The sequence below is a fragment of the Staurois parvus genome, unplaced genomic scaffold (assembly GCF_062004578.1).
Source record: "Staurois parvus isolate SC_StPar_1 unplaced genomic scaffold, SC_StPar_1.0 ptg000437l, whole genome shotgun sequence".
NCBI classification, from domain to species: Eukaryota; Metazoa; Chordata; class Amphibia; order Anura; family Ranidae; genus Staurois; species Staurois parvus.
The window spans coordinates 3,204,514-3,225,324 of NW_028318233.1; the positions used below are offsets into that span (position 1 = coordinate 3,204,514).

The window sequence follows — 20,811 nt, forward strand, 5'->3', positions numbered from 1 at the left end:
CCGGTAAAATTCAGGGTCACCCCCCGAGGACGACAGAGTGTGTTGTCATTGAAATGCATAACACACATTATACTCTCATATCTATGCCTGGCCATGGCAGCAGAGAACACGGGCATATGATGAATCGGGTCTGTGGACCAATAAAACCGCAATTCATTTTTTTTAGTAATGCCCATGTTGAGCGTTAGGCCCCCAAAAAATTTAAATTTAGAAACAGTAATGGGTTTCCATGCGAATGGTCTGGCAAGGTTTGAATTTGGGTTGGCGGCAATAAACTGTTGTGCATATAAAATGCTTTGATCCACAATCAATGCATACAGATCTTCTGTGAAAAACAGCTCCAAAAAATCAAGGGGAGTAGTTACATTTGCCGTTTTCACCTGAATTCCGGGTTGGGAAGTGAATGGGGGAAGTACGGGTGTTGCAGAATTTGTGGGATACCAATCAGGATTTGCAAGCATATCCGGAAGGAAACTAGGGGCTCTATGGGCCTGTGTGCAAATTCTTGGTGGCTGCAGGACACTACTTGTGCTCGCCACCACACCAGCTTGTACTGCACTTATGGGACTTGCCACACCAAGTGATACTGCAGTGCTGGTATAAGAAAAGGATGTACTAGGCTGCTGGTGCTCACCAAAAGGTAGAGCGACACTAGTACTGGCACTCTGCTGCATATGAGAGCCATCATGCGATTGTAACGTCTCAGCAACCTGGGAATAAGTTTGGAATGCCTGATCTTAGCAGGGACCTCTTCTCCATCATCTGAGCTATTTGTCATGGTGCAGCTGCAGTCTACAGGTTCATATTCTGAGGCTAATTGTGTCAGTGAGTCTTCCCCTTCGCTCTCGTCTGACATACTAAGAATCATGTAGGCCTCTTCACTAGACTACCTTTCCATTGACATTTTGGCCACTAAATTTATAGGTACCTAGTGCGACTCACGGGAAAAAGAGCACCTAGCAGTCAGGGACTGCTTGAACCGCTACAAAAAAATTTACCGGCAAGTGCTAACAGAGAACAGGCCTGATTCTGTGAACACTGTGGTTTTGTGTGCAATGTATCAAGTGACAGTGACCTACTGACACTACACTTGCTGGGGGAGAAGGGGAGGGGGGTAGCGTATGGGCTAAACACAGGTGCTGGGGCTGATCCCGCTACCGCTGCTTTTTTGGGGACACAATACTAATATGAACGCTGGTATCGTGCTGATCTGATCAAATATACTGATCCGTTAAGACACTATACTAGCAATGGAGGTTTATTGTGTATGTGAGCGTGTTCCTGGCAATAAAGGGGTTAAATGTGAGTACTGGTGTACTGACGGGCAATCTGACGCTATCTGGCATGCGTGTGAAAAGTGCGGGAGCGCGAGTCACGTATATATACATGATTTTTGCACACCTGTGCCGCCCTGTAGCAGTATTTCTACTATAGGGCGGTGCGGAAGCGGTTAAACATGTCCAGTAAGAAAAATGAAAAAAATCTAATTTTGTCATAAATTTAGGCCAAAATGTATTCAGCGACATGTCTTTGCTAAAAAAAAATCCTAATCTGTGTAAATTAATTGGTTTACATGAAAGTTATAGTGTTTACAAATGGCGGTATAGATACTGGATTTTTTTTTTTTTTACTAATAATGGTGGCGATCAGTGACTTATAGCGGGACTGCAGCGGGCATTCTGACACGGGGGAACTGACTTGGTGTCCTTGACATCCTCAGTGACACCAATACAGTGATCAGTTCTAAAAAAAAAAGCACTGACACTGTACTAATGTAACTGGGCAGGAAGAGGTTAACATGAGAGGTGGACAAAGGGATAACTGTGTGCAGGGAGTGGCGGGGGGTGTGTGCTTCACTGTAAGCACACTGCTCTGCAGGGCTGTGCACAGCCATCCAGAGCAGTGTGCTCAAGCTGACAGGGAGGAGGACTGTTAGTAAGCAAAGCAGCCCTCCTCCCCATCGGTGATCGTTGGTAATCACCGGGCGCCGGTAAGTAATCACTGGCCGGACACGGTGATTGACAGCCGTGGCTACAAAAGACGGAGCCGGTACGCCGCGTGTCCCCAAACCAGAAATGCAAAAATCACGTACAGTTGTGTTCAAAATAATAGCAGTCAGACATCACTAACCTGATCAATCACTGTTTTTGGTAGAAATGATATTTCATGGCAAATAATTTACTAGCAGGTGTAGTAGAGTAATAGAAATCCAACAGACCCAACAGTCATGACATGCATGCTGCTGATTCTGTGTATTTGAATCACTAATTGAAAGGGGCATGTTCAAAATAATAGCAGTGTGGAGTTCTATTAGTGAGGTCATTCATTCTTTGAAAAACAGGTGGCAATTATTGCCCTTATTTAAGGAAGGAAGGCAGCAAATGTTGTACATGCTGGTTACAATGCATTTCTCTCTGAAATTCTGAGGAACATGGGTCGTTCCAGACATTGTTCAGAAGAACAGCGTACCTTGATTAAAAAGTTGATTGGAGAGGGGAAAACATACAAAGAAGTGCAGAAAATGATAGGCTGCTCAGCTAAAATGATCGCAAATGTTTTAAAATGGCAACCAAAACCTGAAAGACGTGGAAGAAAGCGAAAAACTACCATTTGAATGGATAGAAGAATAGCCAAAATGGCAAGGACTCAGCCAACAATCAGCTCCAGGAAGATCAAAGAAGGTCTAAAGTTCCCTGTGAGGACTGTTACAATTAGAAGACGCCTATGTGAAGCCAAGCTATCTGCAAGAAGCCCCTGCAAAGTCCCACTGTTGAAAAAAAAGACGTGCTGAAGAGGTTACAATTTGCCAAAGAGCACACTGACTGGCCTAAAGAGAAATGGCGCAACATTTTGTGGACTGATGAAAGTAAGATTGTTCTTTTTGGGTCTAGTGGCCGGAGACAGTTTGTCAGACGACCCCCAAACACTGAATTCAAGCCACAGTACACTGTGAAGACAGTGAAGCATGGTTGCGCAAGCATCATGATATGGGGATGTTTCTCATACTACGGTGTTGGGCCTATTTATCGCATACCAGGGATCATGGATCAGTTTGAATACATCAGAATACTTGAAGAGGTCATGCTGCCTTATGCTGAAGAGGAAATGCTCTTGAAATGGGTGTTCCAACAAGACAACGACCCCAAACACAGCAGTAAATGTGCAACATCTTGGTTCCAGACCAACAAGATTTACATTATGGAGTTGCCAACCTAATCCCCGGATCTTAATCCAAAAGAAAACTTGTGGGGTGACATCAAAAATGCAGTTTCTGAGGCAAAACCAAGAAATAGAGAAGAACTGTGGAATGTAGTACAATCATCCTGGGCTGGAATACCTGTTCACAGGTGCCAGAAGTTGGTTGACTCCATGCAACACAGATGTACAGCAGTTCACAGAAACAGTGCTTATACAACTAAATATTAATTAAGTGATTCAAAGGAAAGCAAAATCTTCAAACATTTTTCAGTTTATACAGTGAATGTTTGAGTTTGTAAAGAAGAATACAAACACTGCTATTTTTTTGAACAGTCTAATATTCACTTGTCTTCAATTTTTTTATAGGAACAACACAAATTTGATATATTTCTCTTCATGTTTTGATTTGGAATAGACTGTGTAGTGTTCCCAATGCATTTGTGTGTATGGAAACAAAAGCTATTAGAAGGATTTTGAGCTTTATTCACTTTTTTCAACACACTGCTATTATTTTGAACACAACTGTATATATACGTGATTTTGCGCACCAGTGCCGCCCTGTAGCAGTATATCTGCTATAGGGCGGTCAGCAAGCGGTTAAGGAACAAAAAATTATCATAGCACTGAACTGGGAAAAACAGAAGTGGAAGGAGAGGAAAGAAAGGGGTAAGGGAAGAAACAGGGCAGACCAGCAAAAACAGTCATAGTCATCACAATTGCTAGAGATATGTCCATACTGGGCCCAATGCAATGTTTCAAATCTGGAAGAGCTCTATCTTGGGTTGCCAAACTCATATCTAGGGCTCTTTCAGGTGAATTTTTGCCACAGTGGCTGCATAGGGAAATCCCACAGTACCATATCAGACCAGCTTGGAGTGGCAGAACTTTAATATCTAGTGACAGGCAAAAAGTCCTTGAGCTCCTCAGGATAGCGCAATATGGTAGGTCTGCTGTCTTGCTTTCAAAGAGGGAGAAGGGATATCCCCAGTAATAGGTGTTTTTTTAATTAAGAAGATGGTCTAGTAGAGGCCCACAAGTGTTTCTGTTGCCACATATGGGTAGATGGTTAGCAAGGCTCCATCAAAATTGGTGTGCAGTATGCCACTGGTCTTCAAGAGGATCAGTCTCTTTTCTTTATTCAAATGGAGTCAACACGGTACCTCTTGTGGCTATTCTGACGCTGGGCAATATGGGTGTAGTGTTCTGTGGACTCTATCAAGGCAGTGTTGTTATGTTAAGACCTGTTTCCTGATCATCCATTTTGAATGTAAACGATCTGAGGAGCGTACTGTGTGTGACAGATTTTTGCTCTAGCTGCTGAATCGCTTAAACATGTTAATTGGGTGGGTTCCACAACTTCAATTCCAGATATTAAGTGTTTTAGATCATTTTAGTGAGGATACTGCAGATTTTAGGGCCATTGTAAGGAGTCCGTCAAACACACTGTATAGAGTGGAAGCAGAAGGAAATGGCTGTTGTGGCCTACATGCCTTCCCATAGTCCAGTCCATGTATAGAGGGGTGTTGCCTGCCAACTTTTCTTCCTGGACTTCCAAATTGTGTTCTGAGGATTTACTGTGCTTCCCCATCTATCGCTGCTGTCTTCAGGCCACTTATGAATTGTGAGCCTGACCATCCAACCAGTCCTAGGGCCACTGCTGTTAAATATATGCTATTGTGCTGCAGCTGGTGTGGTGATGTGATGAGGGGGGGTCTTTTACTTTCCACTGCAGCTGCCACCAACCCAACACCCTCTGCTTTCACCACATACAGTGCTGTGAAAAAGTATTTGCCCCCATACCTGATTTCTTTAATTTTTTGCATATTTGTCACATTTAAATGATTCAGATCATCAAACAAATTCTAATATTACACAAAGATAACCTGAGTAAATACAGAATTCAGTTTTTAAATGATGAATTCATTTATTAAGGGAAAAAAAGCTGTCTGAACCTGCCTGGCCCTATGTGAAAAAGTAATTGCCTTCTAAACCTAATAACTGGTTGTGCCACCCTTGGGGGCAAGAACTGCTATCAAGCTTTTGCGATAACTGGCAATGAATCTTTCACATCGCTGTGGAAAAATTTTGGCCCACTCTTCTTTAAAGAATTGTTTTAATTCAGCCACATTGGAGGGTTTTTGAACATGAACGGCCTGTTTAAGGTCCTGCCACAGCATCTCAATGTGATTTAATTCCAGACTTTGACTAGGCCACTCCAAAACCTAAAGTTTGGGTTTTTTTTAGCCATTCAGTTGTGGACTTACTGGTGCGTTTCAGATCACTGTCCAGCAGCATAACACAAGTACGCTTGAACTTGAGGTCATGAACTGATGGCCAGACATTCTCCTTAAGGATTTTCTGGTAGAGCACAGAATTCATGGTTCCATCATTTATGGCAAGTCATCCAGGTCCTGAAGCTGCAAAGCAGTCCCAGGCCATCACATGAGTTAGTTTTACATCAGGTGTAACAGGACGCACATCTTCCAAAAAGTTCAACTTTTGTCTCATCCGTCCACAGAATATTTGCCAAAAAGTCTTAGGGATAATCAAGATGTTTTTTGGCAAATGTGAGACAAGCCTTTGTGTTCTTTTTGGTCCGCAGTGTCTTTTGCCTTGGAACTCTCCCATGGATGCCATTTTTGCCCAGTCTCTTTCTTATTGTTGAATCATGAACACTGACCTTAACTGAGTGAAGTGAGGCAAGCAGTTCTTTAGATGTTGTTCTGGGTTCTTTCATGACCTCCTGGATGAGTCGTTGTCGTGCTCTAGAATTTTTGTAGGCTGGTCACTCCTGGTTTTCTCCATTTGTGGATAATGTCTCTCACCGATGTTCACTGGAGTCCCAAAGCCTTAGAAATGACTGTGTAACCCTTTTCAGACTGATATAGATCAATCACTTTGTTCCTCATCTGTTCTTGAATTTCTATAGATTGCGTTATGATGTGTTGCTTTTTTAGATCTTTTAGCATGCTTCGCTTTGTAAGCCAGCTTCTATTTAAGTGATTTATTGATTCCATAGGTGTGGAAAGTGAAATTTAACTCAGTTTTCCAAAAAATGTGGTTAATCACAGTTCATTCATGATTTAGCAAGGGGGGGGGTTGTCAATTTTTCACACAGGGCCAGGCAGGTTTGGACAGCTTTTACCTTAATAAAATAATTAATCATTTAAAAACTGCAGAATTTTGTATTTACTCGGGTTATCTTTGTGTAATATTACAATTTGTTTGATGATCTGAATAATTTAAGTGTGACAAATATGTACTAAAATAAAAATTTAGGAAGAAGGCAAATACTTTTTCATACTTTTGTGTATGTGCCAACCTCCCAATCACCCCTATTCCCAACCTTGCCCATTCTGGAATGGGCACACTTATGCTAGTGCATTAGTAGACTTGAATTCTTGTTATTAGTGTTGTGGGGCTCTTCGCATTTCACACCGAAGATTTGCCATCACTTTTTAGATAATGATCACCAGAGCAGAAACTGACAAGAAATCTAAAACAGAAGTGGAGGAAATCTCCCAATGATGTTTATGGTGATGACTAGCAGGCCCAGGTCCTCCATTGCTGCCACTCTGGAGTTATGCAGAGGCTGCTGGGATCAGCTATTACTTTGTTATAGGAGCACTGACACTGTTTGCAGGCTTTCTACATAAATACTGTACATTGTAACAATAATATTATTAAAGTTTACTTAGCCTTTTATGGTCTATTCATGGGAGTTTTCATCTGCATATATTATTAGTTAAGGCAACCTTGCAAGTAAAACATTTTTTTCCACCTAACCAACTCCATATTAAACCTTAGTTAGCAATAATCAGCTCTAAATAACTCTTTTCTGTGTATCTAGAAGACAGAAGATGGGTCTGGAATTTAATATATGTACCCCCCGGTGTGGCACCATCCCAGCATATGTCTAAAACAGAAAACAGAAAACCAGAGTGTACAGTTGCATCCGATGAAACCAGTGGTTTTGTTCTATCGCCAGTGAAAATGGGACTTTATATGTGTCAGCCACCGGGAGGATAAATCTGTAATATCACATTGAACAACAGTAATAAAAAATATATATACTTTTATTGGTTCATCATGAAAAAAACCAAAGTCACACTTCACATTTTAAAACTAAATGATCTTTGAAGATGATATCAGCATGTGGTTACATTCAAATAGTAAGATGCACAATAAGCGTATGGGATCAAGGCTTTTCACTGCATTTGCTTCCTCAGGATCCATGCTTTAGATGAACCACTATAACAATCGAAATACAATCATAAAATACAGCAAAGCTAAGGTAAGATTATTGACATCAAATGAATTAATAATCCTAACAAGTTGCCAACAGTTGGGGGAAAAAAAGCCTAATTTTCTCTCCTTCTTCCTCTTTTGTCTGTTTATTGTTTCAGGTTAGTGTTGAGGCCTGGTGGGTGGTCCTTTTGTGATTAGCTAGCAAGTGGAAAGCATGGTATATTCAGCTGTATGGTGGAAGCTGGGTTTGGCCATTTGAGCTTGTAGCTGTTTATTAGCCATATGTATTTTTTACAGACTTCTAAAGACATTAGGTGAGGATGCTTTGGACAAGGAAAGGCATAAGCATGTATAATGAAGACTGGCACAACTTATATGGTTTGTGCTTTCCTGTGTTTTACAGGAGTATACATTATTATCTTTCTAATCATCATTAGGACCATCCAGAGGAGGGTTTATGACCCTTGCTTTATACAACTAAGCACTGCTTACTAAAGTCCAACAATATATACCGATATACTTGCAGTCGATACTAGGTAATTGTTATGCTACCTACACCTACCCCTTTTTCTCCATTTCCCCCCCCCCAACTGTTGGATACTTGTTACGATTATTAATTTATTTGATGTCAATACTGTTACCTTTGCTGTATTTTGATTGTTCTAAAGGTTCATCTAAAGCGTGGATCCTGGGGAAGCAAATGCAGAGAAACGCGTTGATCCCATATGCTTATTGTACATCTTACTGCTATTTGAATGTAACCATATGTGGATATCATCTTCAAAGATCATTTGGTTTTAAAATCTGAAGTGTGACTCCTTTTTTTCAATGATGAACCATTAAAAATATATATATTTTTTATTACTGTTGCTGTGATATTACAGATTTATCCTCCCGGTGGCTGACACATATAAAGTCCCATTTTTACTGGAGATAGAACCACTCGGTTTCACCGGATGCAACTGAACACTCTGGTTTTCTGTTTTCTATTCTTAACTCTTCTCTGTCCTTAACTATTACTTTCAATGTACTTTTACCATTCATATTGAATATTCATAATATAATTTTATTTAATTAGTTTTTGTAGCAATACTTTATAAAACATTAAAATTATTTTATTTAATTAGCAAAGAACTTTACCATGCCTTGTACTAGAAACATATTTTAGTCTCGGTTATAGAATATTTATTAAAGTTTTTATATACAGTAACACCAGGGGTTCCTAAACTTCCTAAAGACCCCAATAAGAAAATGATCGTACATGGACCTAAGGTGACAGTTATTGCCAAACTGTCAGCAAAGGCAAAGACTAATAACAATGTGTTCTATTTCCTTTTAAAATTTTCAACCAGGGCTGGGTCTATTCACCTCACAAATTTGTCTGTATAATTCCTTCCACCCCTCATCTCACAGGCACGTTATGCTCCCCACGTGTTTATGTTCTCAATCATTGAAGTTTAAATGTTTCACAGGTTTTTAAAATGGTGGTGATTTTATGGGCAAAAAATGTATTACATTTTCATCCCATAGAAATAAATGACCTCTGGGATAAATTGACCACATTTTTTATAGGCTACTTTTCAGAACACGGTAGTATAAGATTTGAAACATAAAGAGTGACTATCACTCCCCAATGATTTTGTACTTGGACAAACTAGACCACATTTACTAAATAGCCGTACTGACACATCACATCACCAAATTTAGATTCTGACCCGCAAATTTTTGTTACATATTTTGTCTTTTGATTACACAGTAAATGCTATAATTTCTGTAAGATAACGTTGCTAAAAAAAAGCTTCTTTGTCCCCCAAAACGACATACGTGTTATTTGGTATTAAAACTATTGACAAAGGTATTGTCAAATTGATAGACCTAGAGATAAAATTAAAAGCTAGGGAGCTGAAATAGTAAAAGGGATGTTCCTGGGGCAGGAAAATAGTGGAAATCTTCCCCATTGTTGACACAATTAACACTGAAAATCTAACAGGGGGTTCTAACACTTTCCTGTTCTAACCAACACTATAACTACCATTATTTAGATACCACTTACTATACTAGAGATTTGAGATACTATTAAAGTAAACGGATGGTGTAGGCTGCAGCCATTAGTGCCAAGATCTGCACTATAAACTGTGATAACACAGTAAGAGTAAGCCGACAGCAGGCTGTGTATATTATATTTCATTCTTCGGCACTGTTTAGTAAACTTTATTTTGAAGACAGTTGTGAAATAAAGGTATGCATACTTATTAACTTGTCTATAATCAGGGAAAATTGTTTATATCTTGTGATAAAACGTCTAGAGATATATTAATTACCAAGAATTACATGTTAGGAAACACATGAATATTTATATATGGGAATATAGATATATTTATATGTAATATACACTATATTGCCAAAGTATTGGGACAACCCTCCAAATCATTGGATTCAGGTGTTCCAAATACCTCCATGGCCAATGATGTAAAAATCAAGCATCTAGGCATGCAGACTGCTTTTACAAACATTTGTGAAAGAGTGGGTCGCTCTAAGGAGCTCAGTGAATTCAAGCGTGGTACCATGATAGGTTGCCACCTATGCAATATGTCCATCTGTGAAATTTCCTTGCTACTAAATACTCCACGGTCAGCTGTTAGTGGTAGCATAACAAAGAGGAAGCAACTGGGAACAACAGCAAATGTGGTAGGCCACAAATGGCAGAGCAGGGTCAGTGGATGTTGAAGCACACAGTGCGCAGAAGTCGCCAACTGTCTGCAGCGTCAATAGCGAACGACCTCCAAAATTTGTGTGGCCTTCAGATTAGCACAACAGTGCATAGAGAGCTTCACGGAAAGGGTTCCCATGACCGAGCAGCTGCATCTAAGCCTTACAACCCCACGTGCAATGCAAAGCATTGGATGCAGTTGTGTAAAGCATGCCGCTGCTGGACTCTAGAGTAGTGGAGACGTGTTCTCAGGAGTGATGAATCATGCTTCTCTGTCTGGCAATCCGATGGACTTGTCTGGGTTTGGCAGTTACCAGGAGAATGGTACTTGCCTGACTGCATTGTGCCAAGTGTAAAGTTTGGTTTGGGGGGGGATTATGGTGTGGGGGTGTTTTTCAGGGGTTGGGCTTGGCCCCTTAATTCCAGTTAATGGAACTCTTAAGGAGGTGTCAGCATACCAAGACATGTTTGGTATGGACAATTTCATGCTCCCAACTTTGTGGGAACAGTTTGGGGATAGCCCCTTCCTGTTATAACATGACTGTGCACCAGTGCAGAAAAGCAAGGTCCATAAAGACATGGAGGAGCGAGTTTTGGGTGGAGGAACTTGGCTGGCCTGCCGTCAACCCGATAGAACACCCTTAGGATGAATTAGAGCAGAGACTGCGGACCAGGCCTTCTCATCTGACATCAGTGCCTGACTTCACAAATGCGCTTCTGGAAGAATGGTCAAACATTCCCATAGACACACTCCTAAACCTTGTGGACAGCCTTCCCAGAAGAGTTGAAGCTGTTATAGCTGCAAAGGGTGGGCCAACTCAATATTGAACTCTACGGACTAAGACTGGGATGCCATTAAAGTTCATGTGCGTGTAAAGGCAGGCGTCCCAATACTCTTGGCAATATAATATATTTTTTGATTACATATTATTATACAATGCTAATGTAACAAAACAACTACCAAAATATAAAAAACTGGCCTGGTTCTGAAGAGGTAACAATAAGCTCATCATAAACTAACGAAAAGAACCCCAATCTGTGAAAATAATACTTAGGAACCCAACTACCAACTCACCTTACAGACCTTTATGCGAAAAACTTCCTACCCATTTTACGCAGCATCACCAAGGACTTACAGACATGGGACAAACCAATTTTCTCATGGTTTGGAAGGGCAGCAATTCTTAAGATGAACGTGCTTCCCAGACTACTATACCTGATGCAAACAATTCCAATCAGGCTGCCCAACTCTTTCTTCACGTCATATAAAACATTATGTACTTCTTTCTTATGTATGTAATAAATGTCCTAGAATTGGTTTTGAACAACTTACCATGCCTAAAGCGGGAGGAGGTATCGGACTGCCCGACATTACTCGCTATTACAGAGCCTGTCACATGGCAAGAATAGTAGATTGGTCTACAAACCACAACCGTAAGGCCTGGGTAACCTTGGAAGCTGCATTTTCGGGGACCCCGCTCGCCGCATTCCCTTGGCTGAGAAATTCCCACATCCCACCCGAGTTCAAGGAACATCCTCTAATAGGCCCTACTGTGTCTTGTTATTATCTGATAAGTCAGAAAACAGGTCTTTCATCAACCCCCGGTCCACTCACACCTATCAGAATGAACCCTGACTTCCTCCCCGGTATGTCTTGTGCCTTCCTCGCTGGGTCTAGCCCCCAAGAACATCCGAGACTGCACCATCTTTTCAAAGATGGTGCCTTTTTACTCACAGATCGCCTTTTGAACAAATGGCCATCTCTAACCCTGACGCCGTGGATGTATAGACAGCTCCATCACTTTATACATAGCTCATCACACCTAAAAGAATACACTAGACCCCTCACCCCATTTGAAAAACTCTGCTCAACTGACTCCCCCCAGAGACACGTCATATCCAAACTATACAAATGCCTTGAGAGCACTATTGACATTACGTCTAGGAAAGCTTGCACGGCCTGGAGCTCTGAGTTACAACTCCAACTAACCCCAGAGGAATGGGATAATAACTATGACCATATACACAAAGGTTCCGTATGTGTCTCAACCCAAGAAAATAATTATAAACTGTACTCTAGATGGTACAGAGTTCCGTCCCTGCTCCACAAATTCGACCCTAACATTTCAGACTCGTGCTGGAGATGTCACCAAGCGATGGGTACACTATTACATGCATGGTGGGACTGCCCACTGCTGCAACCATTATGGGGGAAAATACAGTCCATAATCACGCAAGTAACTATGTACTCCCTAGACCTATCCACAATTCCTACTCCACCATTCTCCACTCCCATTTAAGACATACTGTAAATCACTTGCCATGCATATGGTAAACGCGGCAAAACAATGTATTCCAGTTCACTGGCGCTCAACACATGTTCCTTCAATTCGAGAATGGTTTGCTAGGATCAACAAAATTGAGGAAATGGAGGAACTCATCTCTGTAGCGAAAGACCACCCCGAGAGATTCAGGAAGACGTGGGCTTGTTGGAGTCATTTCAAAACCACCACCACTTATCACCTACTGCTGCATGACTTTCCTACACCCCCCAAATAAACAGTTATACACAACGGTACGTCACAAGTAACCCTTTCCTTCCTTGGTGCATATGAAGCATACTCAGTCTGACTGAGACTAAACATCATAACCTATCTATCCAGGTTACTGACCCACATATTAGCTTATTACATAATCTCACATACATTAACACATAAGCTCTCTGGCTACCATTCTGACTAGTATAAAACGACACAACTCAATTTAGTTGCAGGTACCCCCTCCCTTATCCCCTCCCCTCCATACCTCCCCCCCCCCATTACTCCCCCCCCTTTTTTTCCTTTTTTCTTTCCCCCGTCCCTCCCATGACTTTTCATTCTCCTCTTTCCCTCATCCTGCATCTCTATTTCTCTCTATTCATCTCTTTGACTTCCCTCTACCTCACATCTTTGGTATTATATCTTCACCTATATGTCTTCAATGGACTCTAGAATGTAAACTATCATACAGGTTTGATTAGATCTACATAGACCCCACTCCCTCGAAATAAGCACACAATTTTCTAGTGCACTTACCATCCTGTTATATTGTATCTCATTACTTCACATTTATCAATCACACGGGCTTACAAGAGAATTGGTCAATAGTGCCACCATAAGGATTTGTCTACAACAAGCCATGTTTATGCCGGTTTGATTTACACCCTTGGTTAAACATATATAATTCGCAATGGTCTGAAAGACAGCCCAAACCTTTATCCCGTCTGCGAAACGGGATGTTTTCATACTGTGTCTATGTTCGGACTGTAACCTGTATCTGTACTTGTATTAATATGCCTTAAATCTTTCAATAAAACTATTTTTGGAAAAAAAAATGTGAAAATAATAGTAGTTCTGAACGTTTATTCGCTTTTTAAAATAAGGCATTTAAGCACAAAATTCTCTTAGGCATAGTAATCCATTTCAGGAATATTGCACCGGAAACAATAAAACTACGTCAGTTGGAGCTGTGAATTTAAACTAGGGAGCCAGCGTTGTTAGAGATGTAGACACAGCAGGCTGTATGGGAGAAGTACTGAAATGACACCAGCTACATGTCAAGCTGTCGTGATAATGTACCATTCTTTCTATCCGTTGATGTCTTACCTTGTTTAACAATTGGTATGCATGAGGCTGTAGGTCTTCAATGCACTCTGCAATTGGCTTATTAAGTGTTTCTGGCAGTAACAGACTCAGGAATCCTGCTGATATGCCGCTGATTCCAAATGCCATGAATGGCATTGATGGATTAAGGGATTTCTGGAATGGAAAATGCAGAAAGAAATGGAACTCAAATGATACCATGCATACCGGTACAAAGGTTTGCTTTCATTAACCAAGTAGGGCACCCACAGAGCTATCACAAACCCAAAACGTTAGAAACTGAGAACCAGTGAGAAATGGCAAAATGTAACTACAATAACATTACAATATACAAGAACATACTGTAATATGTTTCTTCCAGCTGTTACTCCGTGCGTCTTCGCTAGATCAACTCTGCTGGCCAAGTGTGCGGGTTCTCCCACTGTTGCTGCTGGTTTAATGTAGAAGTGTTCTACTTCTGGTCATCACTTTCTAATACCTTTTTTTTTATTACAAAACTGCCATTTTTTTCCCTTTCTTTCAGTTGCCTAGGCTACAAAACAATAGAGGTAACCTGTGCCTCCTACATTCCATGTTGGATATCAAAAAATGGTTGATTAACCAATGTGATCTTTATATGGGCTGTCAAATTGAAGCAGTCCATATGCTTGTTGCATTTGCAGAGTGTGGGCGTGAGAGTCTGTAGCAGAATCTCATTATGCATGTCCCCTGCTCATTACCATTGCCCTTTTGAAGAGCCAAATCATGTACAACAAATACTGATGGGAATAAATGCCACACTTACCCACAACGATTGGCATGCTGTGCAGAGTTTACAAAGCACAGACTGAAAACATTCCTTTGTAATGAAGTTGTGCAGCAGTCTTCTCATACATTATGAATACATCAATCAGGTTATTTCTCAAACCAATTAGACTGGAAAGTACCACTATTAATGAGATCAAAATGAATCTAAATTGGCCATGGCCTAAAAGATACAACTCTCACACTGCCTCGCTTGTCTAAGGAAAAGCAGATTGCAGCCATGTCCATACTGTATCTATTATGTATCTATTATGTCTAATAATATCTTTATTAAAATTTTATAAAGACTTATTTTATTATTTACTACAATGAATACGTTTTAGGACACATGTTAACTGCTAAGATTGACATACTGTATAAGAGTCTGTCAATCAATATTTTCACACATGATTCGCCCAAATTTAAACAAATGACTGACCGTTGGGTGAAAGCTGCATGAATATTTGGTGAATACAAATTAAAGTTTTTATTTTAATATAGTAAGGTCTGTTTCACACAGGCTTCAGCTTGCATAGGCGCAGTGTGAACATAAAGTTTTTATGAAATTTTCAGCATGCTTTTGCAAAGATTTCGGCAAGCTCTGAGCAGCTCTCTCTAATCTTTTAAAGTGCCCTTCAGATCCTGTTTGGAAAATGTTATACACGGATATTAATAGAAGTGCTGATTGTCACTTTAAACAAGCTGCTAGTAGGCCTTGACAGGCTTTCAATAAGCTTCAAGTAGTGTTGAAGACTGCTAGCAGCTTGTTTAAAGTGCATGCCAGCACTCCTATTAAAGTGGTTGTAAAGGCTCAAGGTTTTTTACCTTCATGCATTCTATGCATGAAGGTAAAAAACCTGTGTGTAGCAGCTGTCCCCAGCCCCCCAATACTTACCTGAGCCCCCTCTTGATCCAACAATGTCCACGAGAGCCTCAGTTCTCTGGGGACTCTCACTCCTAATTGGCTGATACAGCTGCCAATGAGCCAATAAGGAGAGGGGGGGGCAGGACAGAGCCGCGGCTCTGTGTGTGAATGCACATGCAGAGCTGCGGCACGGGAGGGCGCCTGCTCGGGTGCCCCCATAGCAAGCTGCTTTCTGCGAAGGCACCCAACAGGAGGGAGGGGCCAGGAGCACCAGCAGGGAACCCGAGAAGAGGAGGATCTGGGCTGCTCAGTGCAAAACCACTGCACAGAGCAGGTTAGTATGACGTTTAATATTTTTTTCTTTAAAACAAAACTTTAGTATCACTTTAAGATCTGTGTTCAACATTTACAAACTGGAGATTGGCCCAGCCTGTAAATGTGATCATTGTGACCATTCGCAGCTAGACACACTTGTATACAATGAATGGCATGAAAGGAAGCCATCCATTGTATACAACTGTCATGTGGCCTGCTGTGATTGGTCACAGCAAATCACATGGTACTGGCAACGGGGCCATTACACAGATCTGTCATCGGCCGTGTCCGATGAACACAGCTGGTGACAGATCTCACCACACCGTGGCCCTGTGGGCACATGCAAGGCTGATTCGGGAAGGACGTCATATGACATCCTCTCGGAGGGATGAGAGGGAAGTAGTTAAGTGGATAAAGATCACCTAGCCCTCTTGTAGTACTTTATCTAAAACTACCAAATGGCCATAGTTTGTATTTTTAAAGTATACCTCCCATTAATGATCTAGAGGGCCATTGTTGAACTCTTGAAAATGCTAGTTTCCTGGCTGACATGCTAATGCTAAAACTTCAATGTGGCTGAATTAATGACTCAAAGCAAATGAAGAGATAAGGCAATCCAACACTTCTTTTACAGCATGGTTTTTTCTGGGTCTGGATTAAACCACAGTAAAACCAGTGGATGCAGAGGATGGCATGGGTAGGTGTCATCACCAAAGGAAGCCTCTCCTAAAGCCCATGCACAAAAAAGCCCGCCTAGGATTTGCCAGGGCCCATGCTGAAAAAGAAGATGACTACTGGGACTCTGTACTCTGGAATGATGAGACCAAGATAATTTTTTTTTTAGAATGGATGGCTTCAGAACTGTATGGCGTCACAAAGGTGAGGAGTACAAAGAAAAATGCATGGTGCCTACAGTGAAACATGGTGGTGGCAGTGTTCTTCTGTGGGGCTGCATTTCATTGATGGTATTATGAATTCACAGATGTACTGCTCTATATTGAAGGAGATGCTACCATCACTTGGTGCCCTTAGTCATGGTGCACTTTTCCAACATGACAATGATCCAAAACACACATCTAAGGCCATTGTTGCATTTCTGAAGAAGAACAGGATGAAAGTGATTCCGTGGTCAAGTATGTCTCCTGATAGGAACCCAATCGACACTTATGGGGAATTCTGAAGAGACAAGTTGAGCATCACTCTGCATCCAGGCTCTAAAAAAGGTCATTCTTGAAGAATGGAAAAAGATTGATGCAGCAATATGTCGCCAACTTGTTCATTCCATGCCTAGAAGACTCGGTGCTATCCTTACAAATCATGGAGGTCATATAAAATACTAGATGGAGGAGCTTTTGTTGTGGGGTGTATTCATATTTACATCACATAATTTGAGTAAAAGTGAAGATTTTGTAATCTAAGTTATATTATTACATTATATTAATGAGCTAAACAAAGGTTTTATAAAAAGTTTTGTCAAAATTTTGGAAGTTGTTCTTGTGTTCATTGAGATATTGATTTTCAAAAGGGGTGTACTCATTTATGCTGCGCACTGTATATATCATAGTTTGTGGACTCTATAACTTTCCTACAGACTAAATAATATACACTGATTTGGGTTATATTTACCAAATAAATGTAGCAGAATACATTTTGGGCTAAATTCTTAGAACACAAAGAAAAATACTTTTGATTTTCTGTCTTTTTTTCATTTATTTAGCAAAAATTTTTTTTTAAAAAAAACAAGTTTTTTAAATTTTTTTAAAAAAAACAATGCTCTATTTTTGTGAAGAAAATAATAAAAATTTAGTTTGGGTACAGTGTTGCATGACCTCGCAATTGTCATTCAAAATGTGAAAATACTGAAAGCTGAAAATTGCCCTGGGCAGGAAGAGGGTGAAAGAACCCGGTAATGAAATAAAGCGGTATTAAACCAAAAATATGATATTTTACAGATTGCTAATCATTAGATGTGGCAGCTTCACCAGATTTCTGTTCTTTCGCTTTTCCCCTCTGTTTTCCTGGTGATCTGGTCAGTAACACATCTCCTGTATTAGTGAGACTCTGGATGAATGAGCATAGGGGGCACAGCAGAGAGCAGCATTGTCAGTCGGGGGTGGGGGGGGATTTTGATAAATGTATTATACATCAAAATATGTCACTGTGATTTGACAGATATTGACCATGGATCTACACTGTTAAAGATTTTCACTTGGAGATGGGACTTTTCTTCATGGACTTTTTGTATTTTGATTTGTTGAATCATTTGTTGGATTAATTATTGTATCAATAATTTACAGTTGCAAGAAAAAGTATGTGAACCCCTTGGGATTACGTGGAGTTTTGCATGAATTGGGCATAACATGTGCTCTGAACGTCATCGAAGTCACAACAATAGAAGAACACAGTCTGCTGAACATAATACTACACAAACATTAGATGTTGCCATGGTTTAACCACATGCCGCCCAGCCACCGCATATAAACGGTGGCAGGGCGGCGCTCGTAGGCAAAAGCACGTTTTAAAACGTGTGCCTACAAAACAGGCAGGGGGCGCGCGCGAGGCACGCGCCTGCCCTACCTGTCCCACGGGTGTCAGCAGCGGGTCCCCGCCGCCGGGTCACGGCCGGTTTTTACCGGCCGTTTTCCCGCGATGAGCGGTAAACACTGAAACAGAGCAGGGCTGCATTGTTTACACACAGCCTGCTCTGTGACAGTTCGCCGCCAAGCTGCAGAGGGAGAATACAGTTTCTCTCCCTCGATCAGCTCCCCCCTCCCTCCCCCGTCCAGCACACACCCCAGCCCCCTTAGTAAAACACTCCCCTCACACAGTGAACACTAAAAATGTTAACCCCTTCCTCCCCAGTGACATTAATACAGTTTCAGTGGTTTTTTTTCACTGATCACTGTATTGGTGTCACTGGGGATGTCAGTGACCCCAAGTCAGCTCCCCCCCAGTGTCAAAATGTCCGCCTCAGTCCCGCAGTCCCGCCATAAGTCGCTGGTCGCCGTCATATGTCGCTGATTGCCACCATGTCGCTGATCGGCGCCATTATTAGTATAAATAAAAATGAAAAATTCCAGTATCTTTCCCGCCATTTGTAAACGCTATAACTTTCACGTAAACCAATTAATTTACACGTATTGGGTTTTTTTTTAGCAAAGACATGTCGCAGAATGCATTTTGGCAGAAATTTATGACTAAATTTGATTTTTGCATTTTTTTTTTACTGGACATGTTTTATAGCAAAAAGTCCAAAATATTGTTTTTTTTTCCTCAAAATTGTCAGCCTTTTTTTTTATAGCGCAGAAAATAAAAACCGCACAGGCGATCAAATACCACCGAAAGAAAGCTGAATTTGTGGGGAAAAAAAGGATGTAAATTTCATTTATGTACCGTATTGCATGACTGCGCAATTGTCCGTTAAACTAGCGCAGCGCTGTATAGCAGAAAAATGGCGTAAATTGCAGTATCTATACCATAGTTTGTAGACGTTATAATTTCTACACAAAGCAATCAATATACACTTATTGGGATTTTTTTTACCAAAAACATGGAGCAGAATACATTTTGGCCTAAATTTATAACTAACTTTGAGTTTACTGTATATTTTTTATAGCTGAAAGTAAAAAATATTGTTTTTCTTCAAAATTTTTGATCTTTTTTTGTTTATAGCGTGAAAAATAAAAAGCGCACAGGTGATCAAATACCACCAAAAGAAAGCTCTATTTGTGTGAAAAAAAGGACGTAAATTTTGTTTGGGTGCAGCATTGCATGACCGCGCAATTATCAGTTGAATTAGTGCAGCGCCGAGTAGCAAAAAGAGGCCTGGTCATTAAGGGGGGTAAATCCTCTGGAGCTCAAGTGGTTAATTGCACATAACATATAAACATTCACAGTGCAGGGAGGAAAAAGTATGTGAACCTTTGGACTTAATACTGGTTGACTCTCCTTTGGCAGCAATAACCTCAACCAAACGTTTCCTGTAGTTGCAGATCAGACCTGCACAACGATCTGGAGTAATTTTGGACCACTCCTCTTCACAAAACTGTTTCAGTGTAGCAATATTCTTGGGATGTCTGGTGTGAATCGCTCTCTTAAGGTCATGTCACAGCATTTCAATCGGGTTGAGGTCAGGACTCTGACTGGGCCACTCCAGAAGGCGTATTCTGTGCTGTTGCAGCCATTGTTTTGTTGAATTACTTGTCTGCTTTGGGTCATTGTCCTGTTGCATCACCCATCCTCTGTGGAGCTTCAGTTGGCGGACAGATGGTCGTATGTTTTCCTGCAAAATGTCTTGATAAACTCTGGAATTCATTTTCCCATCAATGACAACAATCCGTCCAGGCCCTGAGGCAGCAAAGCAGCCCCAAACCATGATGCTCCCTCCGCCATGTTTTACAGTGGGGATGAGGTTTTGATGTTGGTGTGCTGTGCCTTTTTTTCTCCACACATAGTGTTGTGTGTTCTTCCCAAACAACTCAATCTTGGTTTCATCTGTCCACAGTATATTTTGCCAGTAGTGCTGTGGAACATCCAGGTGCTCTTTTGCAAACTTCAAATGTGCTGCAATATTCTTTTTGGACAGCAATGGCTTCCTCCGTTTCTTGCAACTGTACATTATTTGTGGATCTATTCACTCAATGTTTGACTTAATATGTGGTGTTTTCAGTTTGATAAGGTAATAGCTGGGTGTGCGCTACTGTTTTACAATTCAGTTTGATAAATCTCTGTATTGGGATTTTGTACAAGCTGCTTAGTCACATCAAGTTTTCTGAACTAGCGCAGATCTTTTTACGCATTTTAATGTTAAATGTATTATTAGATTTAAATACACTAATTAATTGAAGTCAAACTCCAGCTCACACTTTATAATCAGCTACAGCAAACTGTTTTTGAACTGTTGGGATAAAGGTTTTGCAACATGAATTAATAAAAGCTGATAATTTTAACCACTCCTGCCAGTGATATATGGTTTGTCTCATCCATGTAAATTGATACATTCTGCTGGAAAGCGTGTGCTTTTGAAAAACAACAGACTTGCTGCCTGGATC

General features: G+C 40.8%; 1 protein-coding gene across 2 annotated transcripts in view; it reads right to left on the minus strand.

Annotated features, from left to right (window-relative positions):
- SLC22A15 (solute carrier family 22 member 15) overlaps positions 1-20,811 on the minus strand; it is a 489,469-nt gene that overhangs the window by 35,815 nt on the left and 432,843 nt on the right. Inside the window, exon 11 of one of the 2 annotated variants that reach the window (XM_089687778.1) lies at positions 13,801-13,953. The exons of the other annotated variant lie outside the window; for it this stretch is intronic. Within the exon in view, the coding sequence (XP_089543904.1) occupies positions 13,801-13,953 (153 nt within the window). The remainder of the gene's footprint in view (positions 1-13,800; positions 13,954-20,811) is intronic. 2 annotated transcript variants of the gene reach the window in all.